Source organism: Puma concolor, chromosome D3 (genome assembly GCF_028749965.1).
Source record: "Puma concolor isolate L17-30 chromosome D3, mPumCon1.1.hap2, whole genome shotgun sequence".
Lineage (NCBI taxonomy): Eukaryota > Metazoa > Chordata > Mammalia > Carnivora > Felidae > Puma > Puma concolor.
In genome coordinates this window covers 56,886,847-56,899,985 of record NC_141678.1, presented here as the reverse complement: position 1 = coordinate 56,899,985, position 13,139 = coordinate 56,886,847, and the positions used below count along the sequence as shown (strand labels likewise).

Here is a 13,139-nt window from a genome sequence, read left to right as displayed (position 1 = left end):
TTTGAAGCGGGGCTGTGGGGGACCAGGTCCCCCGCAGAGACGCACTCCTCCGGCCTCGCACCCCTCTTCCCAAGCCTCCGCGCGGCGCGCCCGCCACCGAGCTGCAAACATGCAGTCCTCCCGGCTTCCTAGAGGGGTGCGCCCAATCCCACTTCCGGCGCGCGCCGCCCGAGGCCGTTCTGCTCCCGCCTTGGGGTCTGTCCCGCAGCCCGCCGAGCGAAGGGTGAGTGAGGCGGTCCGGCAGCGCGGCCCCGGGTGCTTCCCAAACCGCCCCCGTCCGGCCTCTGCCCTCTCCGCCGCTTTGCCTCAGCCTGGCCGTGACACAGGCAGAGCCTGCGGCCGTACCAGATGGCCGCCCCACCTCGACGCTTCCGTCCGTCCGCGCATCCGTCAGTCGGGCCATTTCTTCACGCATTTGTTCGTTTGCCTGCCCATCCACCCGCCCTAGTGCCCTTTGACTTCACAAGCACTTACCGTGCTCCGCCGTGTGCCAGGCCACGGGTTGAGGAGTCGGAGATAAACTGATGGAATCTTTCCTCCCACTTCTCATGCGGCCAGAGCTCGCTCTTGAGTCAGGTCTCAGCTGACCGTCTTGACTTCCCCAGTCTAGGTTAGATAGATTCTTTGTCAGTCACCTTCAGAGCCCTTTCAACTTTCCCCTTTGTAATTCTTATCACGTAATTATGCGTCCTTTCTGTTTAACGTCTGCCTCCCTACTAAAATTTTAAGTTCTGTAATGGCAAGGACACGGTCTTATTTATAATTCTTTGCTCAGTGCCTAGCGCAGTGCCTGCACAAAGTAAGCATTCTGTATTGTTGAAGAAATGTGTGGGAAAACACAGACCTCCTGGAAGGGGCCGTTGGTTTGGTGGAGAAGGCAGATGTGAAAAGGCAGTTCAACAGAGTACATATCTAAGAGTATGGACTCTGGAGTCAGACCGTTTTGTTTCAGAACAGTCCAGATTTCATCACTTCCAAACCATGTGACCTGAGACAAATTAAGTAACATCAGTTTCTGTTCAGTTAAACAGTAGAATCTAGACCATAAAGGGCTGTGAAGATGAAATGAACAGGTAGACAGTGCTTGATTCTACAATAAAAACTCAGTGTTTTCTGTTACCATATAGTAAGCAAACAATGCAGATACATTATAGTAACAGCCATGCTGTAACAAGCAGTTTTGTCCAAAAGTGCCCTGGAGGTCCTTGAGTTCCTTGGACTAAGAGCTAGCTTGGACCAGGATCTCTCCTCCCAGAGGGAAGGGCCCTATCTAAGCTTCCAGCCCTCTCCATAGGGGTTCCCTAGACAACTGTGTCAACACTGGCACTTAATAAACATAGGTCAACCAAACAGTGGACCTATGGCCCCCAATGACAAGGCTGCTTTCTTAACATTGACACTGAGAAGTTAGAAGGAGCTCTTCCCTGAAACAGCAGCACCTCTCTCCAGAATTCCCTTTTGTGGGATGATGGAAGAATCACAGGACCTGTGCTCATTTTACTGACCCCTAGCTGGTAAGTTTCCCCAATAAAACCTATTCTATATCCCACGCCTTGTGATGTGGAATTTGCCTTTCCCTTGTGCCATATCTACCATGCATTGAGAACCTGCTATGGGCCAAGTGTTTTAAAATTTAAGTTTTGTTATTATTTAGGCATGGTGAGGCCAACAGATCTGGAGATGATTGCCATTGCAAAAGATAGTGTGTTACTCATGGTTTCCAAGAGGAGGGGTCATGCCATGCCCCACATGGTCACACATGGTGAAATCACAGGATCAGTCAGGAGGCCAGGTGAGGGGAAAGTGGGCAGGAGCCTGTATGGTGGTTTCTGTGGGAAGGAATGGGTGAGGCAGGGTAAACAGGTTTGGGATTGGCTAGTTTGAATAGTTTCAGTGTGCTCTGAAGCATAGGGCTTGTGCCTGATTTTCTGGCATCTGACCCTGGGTGATTAGGGCAGGGGAATGGTGGCCCTGGATGAGAAATCCCAGTACAGGAGGTGGTGGGGTGTGGGCTCTGGGTTGGTTTGCATATGAAAAGCACCCTGTAGGTGAGTTTATTATCTCTAGGAATCTGTGAGCTCTGGGAAGGACAGTCCTTCCAGTGAAAGCAAGGCCCAGATGTCAAAACGCCAGAATGAAAAGATACGCTTAATACATCAAGCACTACTCTAGATGTCTGTTACTTCCAATTCTTATAGTAACACTGCAATGAAAGTATTATTAACTCCATTTTTAGGAGAGAAAATGGAATCTTAGAAAGGTTTGGTTGGTGACTGCTGTCACACAACTAGTAAGAGGCTGTGCTGTGATTCCAAACTGTTGTGTCACTTGACTCCAAAGCTGGTGTTTTTCCTGTGAGCTGTCATCTCCCTGCACTATGAGAAGTGCCATGGAAACATTTTTCAGTCCTTGTTGGGCATTTGACAATGTTGACCACTGCCTCTTTGAAACTTTTTTTTTTTACAATAGTAGTCATTTATATATATATATATATATATATATATATGAATATATATGAATATATATATGAGTATATACATGAGTATATATATGAGTATATATATGAATATATATATGAATATATATGAGTATATATAAATATATATGTATATATATTCATATATAAATATATTCATATATATGAATATATATGAATATATACAGATATATATGGATATACATGAATATATATGGATATGTATGAATATATATATGGATATATATACATATACATATTCTGTACTGTGCATTGGATTGAGTGATAGTGATAAAATGGTGAGCAAAAATGTTGATGTAACTTACAGTTTTAATCGTGGAGAAGATAGGCATTAACCCAATAGTCCCACTAAAGCATATAAATTGACAAAATGAGAGAAGTGCTCTGAGGGAAAGGATCAAAATTCTCTTTAACTGTATCTCTTATGCCTCCTTGACTAACCCAACCCTGCGTGCACATCTGAATTACTTGCAGAATGTTTTACAAATATAAAGCCCCACGTAGGAGGTCCTGACTCAGGCTGGGGGTCCATCTTGGGCATCTGTAAATGAGATGAGTATAATCAAAGAGATTGGCTAAAGGTTTTGTTTTTGCTTCTGTTTTTGCTTTTTAAAAAAACTGGTCAGAGGAACAGGATCAGATTTGCAATTTGAAAAGGTTGTCTGGTTACAGTATAAGCATACTGTGTGTTACTGTATAGTGTGAGAGGATGGTTGTTGGCATGAAGATCGTGGTGGCAGAGATGGGGAGGGGCAGATTCTGGAGATAGGCAATAAAATCAAGAGGGCGTAATTTGCATTAAATACGGGAAGGAGGTGTTAGGGATGCTTTCAGGTTTCTAGAAGTGCAGCCAGGTGGATGTTCCTACTTCCTGAGAGGGGGCCACTGGGAGAGGAGCAGATTTGGAGTGGGAGGAATCATCAATTGGTCATGAATGTGCTGTCTGAGGTCCTTTTGAGAAATTCAAGAGGCATTATGGGAGTGAGAAACTGAATAAATAGGGCTGGTGCTCAGCTGAGAGATCCAGAGTAGAGATGCCTGGGAGACAGTGAAAACAGTGGTAGACTTAAGGGCTAACCTATGGAACTCTGTGTAGAGGAGCATAATATTTATAACAGAAATTTAATAGTATCACAAACATATTGAAATTAAGGGGCAAGATCCATGACTTAGACCACTGGTCATTAAGTAAAGGATGCAACCCTTGGTAAATGCTATGTACACAGTGATGCACAGATCTGATGATGCATTGCTAGGGGATTTTTTAAATGTCAATCGTCACATGATAAGAACTAAACAAATGTGTTTAGTATTTTTCAAATACTAAAAAAATTAACAGGAAAAATATTCCTGAGTTTCTCTGTTAAGGTGTATATGGAAAAAACACAGTTTAGGAACGCTGCTTTGTAGGTATCTCAGACTCATAAATAGCTCAAGAAATGATGATACCACCATCATTTCAGTCACCAGCACCAGCCAAAAATCCAAGTTCTTGACTCCTTTCTCTTCCAAACCCTTATCCAGTGTGTGTCTAATTCCTGTCAAATCTGTCTTTACCTTTGGCTCCCATAGCTCGGGCCCTCCTTGCCCAAGTGGTGGCAACAGACCCCTTTCTGTCTCTTCTCTGTACTCCTTCTCGAGTGGGCAGACAGACTGCTCCAGCCATCCCCATGGCTGTGGGGATCAAATTCAAACTCTGCAATGCAACCTGTCAGACCATAGGTATCTCCTTTCTCACTATTTCTTAACTATGCCCCAGGCTTTCTGGCTGTGTTTTTTTGTTTTTGTTTTTGTTTTTGTGTTTTGTTTTTGTTTTGTTTCAATAAATGGGGGCGCTTATTGAAACCTTACCCACAGAGATTCTGACTCAGGAAGTCTGTTGTGGGGTCCATGCTCCAGGCTGATTCTGAGCCAGAGGAGACAACCACTAGTCTGGCCTTCTTAAAACACCTGCAGTTTCCTCAGTGGGCCATATCTTCTACTGACTGTTGTCTTTGCCTGAATGACCTTACTTTACATTTTCACCTGGCTTACTCTTATCAGACTGCTGACATGTCTCTCCCAGGCAGGCAGGTCTTCCTGGTCTTAGTTGTCTTTCTCTGTGCTACCTTGCCTGCTTCCCTCTATCCTTGGATTTTCCACACTGTATTTCCTGGTTTCCCTGTTGCTCTCCCACACTATGGAGTCTTTGAGGACACACCTTTTACTCCTGAGAATCCTGTTCACTACACTGCCTAGCACACAGCTCAAGTATTTGTCGAAATAATGGATGAAGGAATTCATTCCTCTTTTCTTTGTACTGTCTTAGAACCTGTGACTTAAAGTCAAGAATTTTTCCTTGTTTGTACGTTCACTCTGGCCATTCTCCATGGCCCTTTCCTAACATTTTTTAAATCACTTAAATAGTACCAACCATGATTGTCTTGGGTTAACCCCTATCTGTAATGAAAAAACAAGTACTTTAGAGTTGGGCAATCCTAAGTTCATAGCTTGACTTTGCTATGTACCAGGTTGGGGCCTTGGGTATATTTCTTAACTTTTATTTCTTTATTTTATTTGACAGAGAGGGAGAGAGAGAGAGCAGGGGAGAGGGGCACAAGGAGAGAGAGAGAGAGAGAGAGAGAGAGAATCTTAAGCAGGCCCTGTGCTCAGTGTGGAGCCTGATGCAGGGCTTGATCCCAAGACCCTGGGATCATGACCCAAGCCGAAATCAAGAGTTGAATACTCAACCAACTGAGCCACCCAGTCGCTCCTAAATTGCTTAACTTTTAAAAATCTCAGTTTCCTCATCAGTAAAATGGGGATGATAATACTTATCACATAGTATTATTGTTAAACCCCAATAAAATAGTATCTGTAAAGTGCCCCGCCCATGAAAGGTGGATTTTTAAAAATGTTTATTTATTTATTTTTTGAGAGAGAGAGAGAGAGAGAGAGAGCGCAAGCTGGGGGAAGGGGGGTGGGCAGAGGGAGAGGGAGAGAGAAATCCCAAGCAGGCTCTGTGCTTTCAGCTCAGAGCTTGATGCAGGGCTGGAACTCACGAACTGTGAGATCATGACCTGAGCCAAAGTCAAGAGTCAGAAGCTTAACCGACTGAGCCACCCAGGTGCCCCTATTTTTTTTTTTTTAATTTTTTAATGTTTATTTATTTTTAAGAGAGAATGAGACCGACAGAGCACGAGCAGGAGAGGGGCAGAGAGAAGAGGGAGACACAGAATCTGAAGCAGGCTCCAGGTTCTGAGCTGTCAGCACAGCTGTCAACACAGCTCAACCCTACAAACTGTGAGATCATGACCTGAGCCGAAGTCAGACACTTAATTGCTTAATCGAATGACCCACCCAGGTGCCCCAGTAGGTGTTTATTAAGTGCAAATTCCCTTCTTTGGGGGAGACCCCACGGCTAATAGAGCTCAATACTCTTGTTGGAGAATCTGGTTCTCTTGCTTACGGGCTACCTGTCTTTTTGGTCAGCTTATGCTTCTCAGTAGCCTCATTTAGAAATGAGCACATGATTGTCCTTAATAGAATTATTAGGGAAATTAAATAAATTTATGTTAAATACCCAGCTAATGTTTGGCATCTAGTAAGTACTCAATAAAATGGTGATTATTATTCTAAGAAGTAATAATATACCACAGTGTTTTTCCTGCTTTCCATGATCTAAGAGGACTATTATCCCCAATGTTAACCCTAGCATTATTTCCAAAGGCTGAGTTGATTTTGGTGATTCTTAAATTTTCTACTTCATGTCTTGAAAAGATCCTGAATCACCATTAATGTATTGTTTATTTATTTGTATTATTTATTTTATTTTTATGTTTTGAGTAGGCTCCATGTCCAACATGGTATTCCAACTCATGACCCTGAGATCAAGAGTTGCACGCTCTACTAACTGAACCAGCCAGGCATCCCTGTATTGTTTATATGGAAACTCCCTTATAGTCACTTTTCATTACTACGCTGTCTGGCAACTGGTCTTCAAAATCCTGTATTTGTATTCTAAACACATTTTTTCCACATTGTCCATCTCAGGAGCTACCTGAAGAATCAGAATTCTTAGACACAGACTTTCATTCCCTCCCTGCCTCAACTGAGCAGCATTTTCAAACTGTCTCTGCCAAGAATGTCAGGAAAAACTGCAGCCTTGGCCTACCATGCTTCGAAAGAACAAGAAGGACTTATAGTTGTGAAGGTTGAAGAAGAGAATTATGTTTGTGGGCAGGACTTTGGCCTTCAGGGAGACACCTGTGGCCTGGAGACCTTCCGCCAGCAGTTCAGGCACTTTGGTTACTCTGACTCCTCTGGGCCCCGGGAGGCTCTGAACCGGCTCCGGGAGCTTTGCCATCAGTGGCTGAGGCCCGAGGTGAACTCCAAGGAGCAGATCCTGGAGCTGCTGGTGCTGGAGCAGTTCCTGGCCATCCTGCCTGAGGAGCTGCAGGCCTGGCTGCGAGAGCACCGGCCCGAGAACGGAGAGCAAGCCGTGACTATGCTGGAGGAGCTGGAGAAAGAACTTGACGAACCAAGGCAACAGGTAAGAAGTAGGTGTTTTTGTTTGTTAGTTTTACCTTTTATAAGTTAATAGTTACATAAGTTATGAGTGGCCTTGACGTGGCTATCAGAAAGTTACAAACTTTTTGTCTTTGGGTTATTATTTGTCTACTGGGGCCAAGGCACCAGGGCTTTTAGTCCTGTTGTTTTCTTTCTAATCATCTGGATGAGTTTCTGACTCCAGCTGCCTTGTCCCTTTGTTCTAGGGGTTTTTTTTGGTTGTTGTTTTGTTTTTTCTTCTGTATCCTCAGAATCATAGTGCTGGTACTTGATTACTCCTAGGACACAGCTCATGGCCAAGGAATGATCTGGAAGGAAATGACATCCATAGGAGCACTGAAGTCTCTGAGTATACAGCTCCAGCCCTTGGAGAACCAGTGCAAGAGTGAGACTCAAGAGTCCCAGGCTTCCCACGAGGGAGGTGAGGAGTCACAGTCCAATTGGGGCTGAGGATGATGGTGGGGCTATCGTCTGTGGAATAGTGCATTTTCTTAATGACATTCATTTGTGGCTTCATTAAGTCTAGTGGAAAGGTCCCCTCTGTGCCTTGAAATATTCTTCCATTGGCTCTGCCTAGAATCTGAAATTCCAATATAATTTCTAACTTTGGGTGAAGAATTAAGGTCTCTAATAAAATTCTCTAACACCCGTAACATTCAAAGACCAATATACTCTTTTTTTTTTTTTTTTTTTTTTTTTTTTTTAATGATCCACTGGCAAGGCAGTCTCTAAGGTGGAGATGAATAGTGTATCAGTAATAGAAACTACATAGTAGCTTGAACAGGGAAAGTTGAATGTTAAGAATTATTGACTATAGGGGTGCCTGAGTGGCTCATTGGTTAAGCATCCAACTCTTGACTTCAGCTCAGGTCATGATCTCACAGTCCGAGAGTTCGAGCCCCACATTGGGCTCTGTGCTGACAGTGTCGAGCCTGCTTGGGATTCTCTATCTCTCTCTGCCCCTCCTTTGCACACACTCTCTCTCTCAAAATAAATAAATAAACTTAAAAAAGTTAAAAAAAAGAATTATTGACTATAATGGGGTTAATTACTAAGTGGTAAAAAAAAAAAAAAGTCTAAATAATACAGGAATAACACATATAGGGAATCTTTAGGGCTGAGGCACAGCATCCAAGGAAGGAACAAATCTGTGAGAGAGTACCACATCTTCCTCCTGCCCTGTTATTGCTGAGATCCAGATCTTATTGGAGAGGACACAGCTGTGGTCCACTGGATGGCTGGATGGACATTTTCAATGAAGTGCTGTGCTGCCAGAACTTTCTGGGAAGCTGCACTTTAGGGTACCAAGGGAAGCCATTCATGAGGTGCAGGGAGAGGGTGTGTGTGCTGTGGTAGCCACCCTCTGGGGTGCCGAGAACCCTTGTGGAGAGGTGCCGTGACACCAGACTTGCTGGGAAGCCACCCAGAGGGATGGCGCCTCTGGGACTAATTGGTGGTGAGCAGGTGCTGCAGGAACAAACAGAGCACAACAGCACCAGGAAGAAAAGCCCCTTCCTTCTCCAGTGTCCTGCCATCTCAAACTCTACTGTTGAAGCTTTATGACCTTACAACCTTGGTTGTAATCTTTCCATAGGTTCTTCACAAGCCTAACAGTATGTCTTGCCAGAAGAAGAGCCTGAGATGTGGAGATTTGGGTACATGTGATTTAAAGGAGGGTTTGCTCTTCAGGAGAAATCTGTAATGGAGTGAGAGAAGCAGGGTTATGATGTGGTCTTGGGTAAAACCTAGCCTTGGCTTAATCTCTGGGGATTTGGGGTACCCTCCCCTCCTCCAGCATAACTGCAGTGCTGAGCTGTCCTTTCTTAAGGCGGTGGGTGTGGGGCAGTGAGGGTGGAAATAACATCCTGGGCCAGGTGGTTCTCATCAGCCAGGGCGACTTTCCAGAGAAGAGGGCAACTGGGTGGTTAGGAGCCAACACTCAACAGCAGCTGGGCAAGGAGGCACCCTATAAGTAAAGCGGGTCTGGGTGGGCAGTGGAGCATCATCTACATAACATGAAAGCTAAAAGCATGTTTGTCAATGTGCAATTAAAGACCACATCCCTAGTTAAAAGGCTTTTAGACCACATAGGCCACACTGAACAGGTAGGGAAATAGCAGAAGGGACTTAGGGGAAAACGGCAAGCCTTGATGTTGAGCGTCTTTGAATCTGGCTCTTAAATTATGAATTCTGTGGCCTCACATAGGTTATGTTGCCTCTCTGAGCCTTAGTTTCCTGGTCTGTAAACTGTATTTAAGGTTAGAAGACTTTTGGTTTATAGCTATTTATTAGTGAATTATCATTTAATTTGTTGATTGGCCATTTGTATTTTTTTCTCTGTGTCCTTTGTCTACTTTTCTTTTTAAGCGTTTCTTTATTTTTGAGAGAGAGACAGAGAGCAAGGGAGGGGCAGAGAGAGAGAGGGAGACAGAGAATTTGAAGCAGGCTCAGGCTCGAGCCTGAGGCAGGGCTCGAACTCACGATCCATGAAATCTTGACCTGAGCCGAAGTTGGATGCTTAACCGACTGAGCCACCCAGGCACCCCAGAGGTTAGAGGACTTTTGGGAGGATGAAAGTAACTGAGCAGTTTTTTAGATTTTCACCCTCAAAATAATTCAAGTTGCCTCAGCCATTATCTAGTAGTCTCCTTCTGAGCTACTAGAAATCTCGAAATGAGAGGGGCTTGTTGTGTGAGAGCTGAAAGTTTGGCTCCAGGAAATCACAGCTGTCTCTTGTTTCCATGTACCTTTGACCATTTACACATGAAAAAGTGAACATATAAGACTTCTACCTGATCCTAGAGTGTTCCTTTTCTCATGCTCTGTATGTCTTATTCTATTTGCTTATAATCGTTTGATCTACTTAGAACCTCCCAGAACCTGCAATTAACTTAACGCATTCTAGTTCCTGCTCATCTACCTCTGCTCAGTTCTAACCCTGAATGCATTTCCTAATCATATATCCTGCTCTCCTGTTTTTCTAGGAGCACCATTTATTTAAGAGTCTTAGACCTCTCTCTTCTTCCTGAGCACTCCCTATCACCTCTTTTCCTTTCCCTCATTACCAAAAAAATGCATCTTCTCTTCTAACCCAGGATTGTCTCCTAGCTTCCTGGTTTCTCACTGCTACTCCTGTGTATCACTGTCTCCTCTAACTGATGTGTTTCCCTGCTCACCGTCCCTCTCCAGTGCTGACTCTTTTGTCCCCCTTGCTTTCTGAGGGTGCCACCTCTCACTACCCCAGGCCACTTCTCAAAATTCTGGATTGGGAAGCTAGTTCTTAAGAGTTTTCCTCCTAATAGGTAAATACCTATTTTGTTTGGTTATTTTCTATTCTGGTTATAATAGATTCCTTTCTTTTGACATGGGGATCAAATGACACTAGTATTTGTCTCTTCACATATTTAGATGGCAAGCTGGTGGGTGATGAAGTATTAACAACAAAGCAAGAAATTTTTGAATGTGTAGCATCAGCAGCCATGATATCCCCAGGAAGACTCCCTGGGGAAACTCCTTCAGGACAGATAGTTGAAGAAGCTTTGGGAGGCCTGCACATCTTTGAGAAGCCAAAAGGAACAGTTGCAAGGAACAAAATGAGTCAGCTCCCTTCTCAGGAAAGACATCTTAGTCTGGCGGTCTTCAACAAGAAAGTCTCCACAGAAGAGAGTGTCCTTGGACGTAACGAAAGTGAAAGGACTCTCAGTGTGAACTCAAATGTTGTAACACGACAGAGAGTTCACGCTGGGGGAAAGGTCTACGAGTGCTTGGACTGTGGGAAAGCCTTTTGCCAGAGCTCAAAGCTGATTAGACATCAGAGAATTCATACTGGGGAGAGGCCTTATGCGTGTAAAGAGTGTGGCAAAGCTTTTAGTTTGAGTTCAGACCTTGTTAGACATCAGAGAATTCATAGTGGTGAAAAACCCTATGAATGCTGTGAATGTGGAAAAGCTTTCAGGGGCAGCTCAGAGCTCATTAGGCATCGGAGAATTCACACTGGAGAGAAGCCTTATGAATGTGGTGAATGTGGGAAAGCCTTCAGCCGGAGCTCAGCCCTCATTCAGCATAAGAAAATTCACACTGGAGACAAAGGTTATGAATGTACTGAATGTGGTAAGGCTTTTGGTAGAAGCTCTATCCTTATTGAACATCAAAGAATTCATACTGGAGAAAAACCTTATGAATGTAATGAATGTGGAAAATCCTTCAATCAGAGCTCAGCCCTCACGCAGCACCAGAGAATCCATACTGGGGAGAAGCCTTATGAATGTAATGAATGTAGGAAAACATTTAGGCATAGGTCAGGCCTTATGCAGCACCAGAGAACTCACACCAGAGTTTAAGTCTTGGGTAAGAGTTGTATACTTGTGTCATACTAGGGATTCGCTTTGGGGTGAGACTGCACGAAAGTTAGATGTTTCCTAAGAGCAGAGTTTCTGTCCTTCCTGTCTGAGTCAGTACTTACTGTACGAGCAGATCCACACAAATATGGTTGTTGACGTGTTGAATGAGCACTTACACAGTAAGGCCAAGATTGGGGCAGAGATCCTGAAAGAGCTTCTTACATGATGGACTGAAAGGTGGTGCTTTCAATGGCAAGGATCTCTGCCCAGCAAGAACATCGTGCATTTGGCAGTTGGAGGCATGTGCTGAGAGTCATTCGGTACTCTGAGGTGTTGAATTGTGAGGTTGTGTGAAATGTTGAATTCTGTCCTGGATCAGTGTATAGCTCATTCTGCCCCCTTGTGCCAGCCATCAGGGGCAGACATGGCCATTGCCTTCCCAGAGTTAAGGGCTAATGGGATACATATATATGTATTAAACAGGTAATTACAGTAAAGTGTGATAAGTTCTTTGGTAGGATAAATCTTGGATTCTGTCAAAATACAAGGGGGGCACCTAACCTGGTTTAGGAGTCACTTAAGCTTCCTGGAGGTGATGAAATCTCTGTTGAGGAATAAAGGGTGTGTACAAATTAGGCAGATCAAGGCAAGAGGGAAGAGAACATTATAGGCAAAGGTTATAGCACATACAAAGGTATGGAGAGAGGATCTATAGAGGTCTCTTCATCAGGATTCCTTTCAAGCAGGAATTTCTTCTTGTAGACCCTGGTTCAGAGGACATGTGTTGATTTCTCTCTTTCTGTTTATAATCACAGATTTGGGTAGCCTATCCCAGACCCAGAGTGACCTAAGAGACCTCGAGGTACTCAGAACAGTCAGTGTGATGGTAGACTTTGGCACATCGTATGGAAAAAGGCATGTATGTACACCACGGAAAGAAGACATATTGGAGGCTAGAGGGACAGTGTTGGTGTTCCGTGCCCCTAGGGCTCAGGAAATGGGAAGCTCACAGAAGCATAGGAGTGAGAGGTCTGCCTTCCCAAGGTCTACTATTCCTCATTTCCTGTCCCCTCCCCTTATCACCAGCTAGAAGATACTAAGTTACTTGAAGGCAATGAATCCTTATTGAATTACCCCCTTAGATTCCTCAAAACTCTACTTCTCTGTTTTTATTTTGGCAGTTTTAATTAACCCACCATTAATTGCTGAAGGCAATTCCTATGTAAGAGAAAGTTTGATTTCTCTTTTAAGATGTCCTGATTTCCCTTCCAGATACTGTTACTTCTGAAGACTTGGTGATCAAATCTGTTATGGGTAATAGGGGAGGTGAAATTGGGGGAGGGGGACAGTCTTTATGTCCACAGGTTGGGGGATTGTCATTGAATGAGGTCAATCAGAAGTCTAGAGAGACCCTTAAAATGGATGAAGTTGCCCTTTCCTATAGGTGACAATCAGATGATTTCATGTTAATTTTATTTAATAGTTTTTTTCCCCTGGGTTGTGAATTAATTATAAATGTTGGTAATACAGAAAATGAGAAAGTAGAAATCACCTTCAATCCCACCACCTACAGAAACGGTAACATTTTGGAGTACTTTCTAGTTGTCTTCCCCCAACTCTAGTATTGGTAAAAATCTTGCTTGGTAAATCATTTTTAGTAATTGATTTTAACGTTTATACTTTTGAGTATATACTTAAACTGTTTAGTGTTAGAATGTAATGCAAGATGTATTGTAATAAAATTTGAATTTTAA

At 43.7% G+C, this 13,139-nt stretch overlaps 2 protein-coding genes across 4 annotated transcripts in view; one reads left to right on the top strand and one right to left on the bottom strand.

Annotated features, from left to right (window-relative positions):
* LOC147575584 (uncharacterized) overlaps positions 1 to 603 on the bottom strand; it is a 23,075-nt gene extending 22,472 nt beyond the window's left edge. Inside the window, exon 1 of one of the 2 annotated variants that reach the window (XM_086682746.1) lies at positions 475 to 603. Coding sequence is in view for 1 of the 2 variants with exons in the window: in XM_086682748.1 (XP_086538874.1) it covers positions 475 to 550 (76 nt within the window). In the remaining variant the exon portion in view is untranslated. The remainder of the gene's footprint in view (positions 1 to 474) is intronic. The other variant, XM_086682748.1, reaches the window with a different exon arrangement.
* ZSCAN30 (zinc finger and SCAN domain containing 30) lies at positions 105 to 13,139 on the top strand. Of its 2 annotated transcripts, none has more exons than XM_086682751.1 (4): positions 105 to 223; positions 6,530 to 7,028; positions 7,328 to 7,466; positions 10,454 to 13,139. In XM_086682751.1, the coding sequence occupies exons 2-4, from the start codon at positions 6,621 to 6,623 to the stop codon at positions 11,383 to 11,385; spliced, it is 1,479 nt and encodes a 492-aa protein (XP_086538877.1). In that variant the 5' UTR covers positions 105 to 223; positions 6,530 to 6,620; the 3' UTR covers positions 11,386 to 13,139. The 2 variants fall into 2 exon arrangements, with proteins under 2 accessions (XP_086538877.1, XP_025787120.1); XM_025931335.2 differs by lacking the exon at positions 105 to 223 and adding an exon at positions 1,078 to 1,514.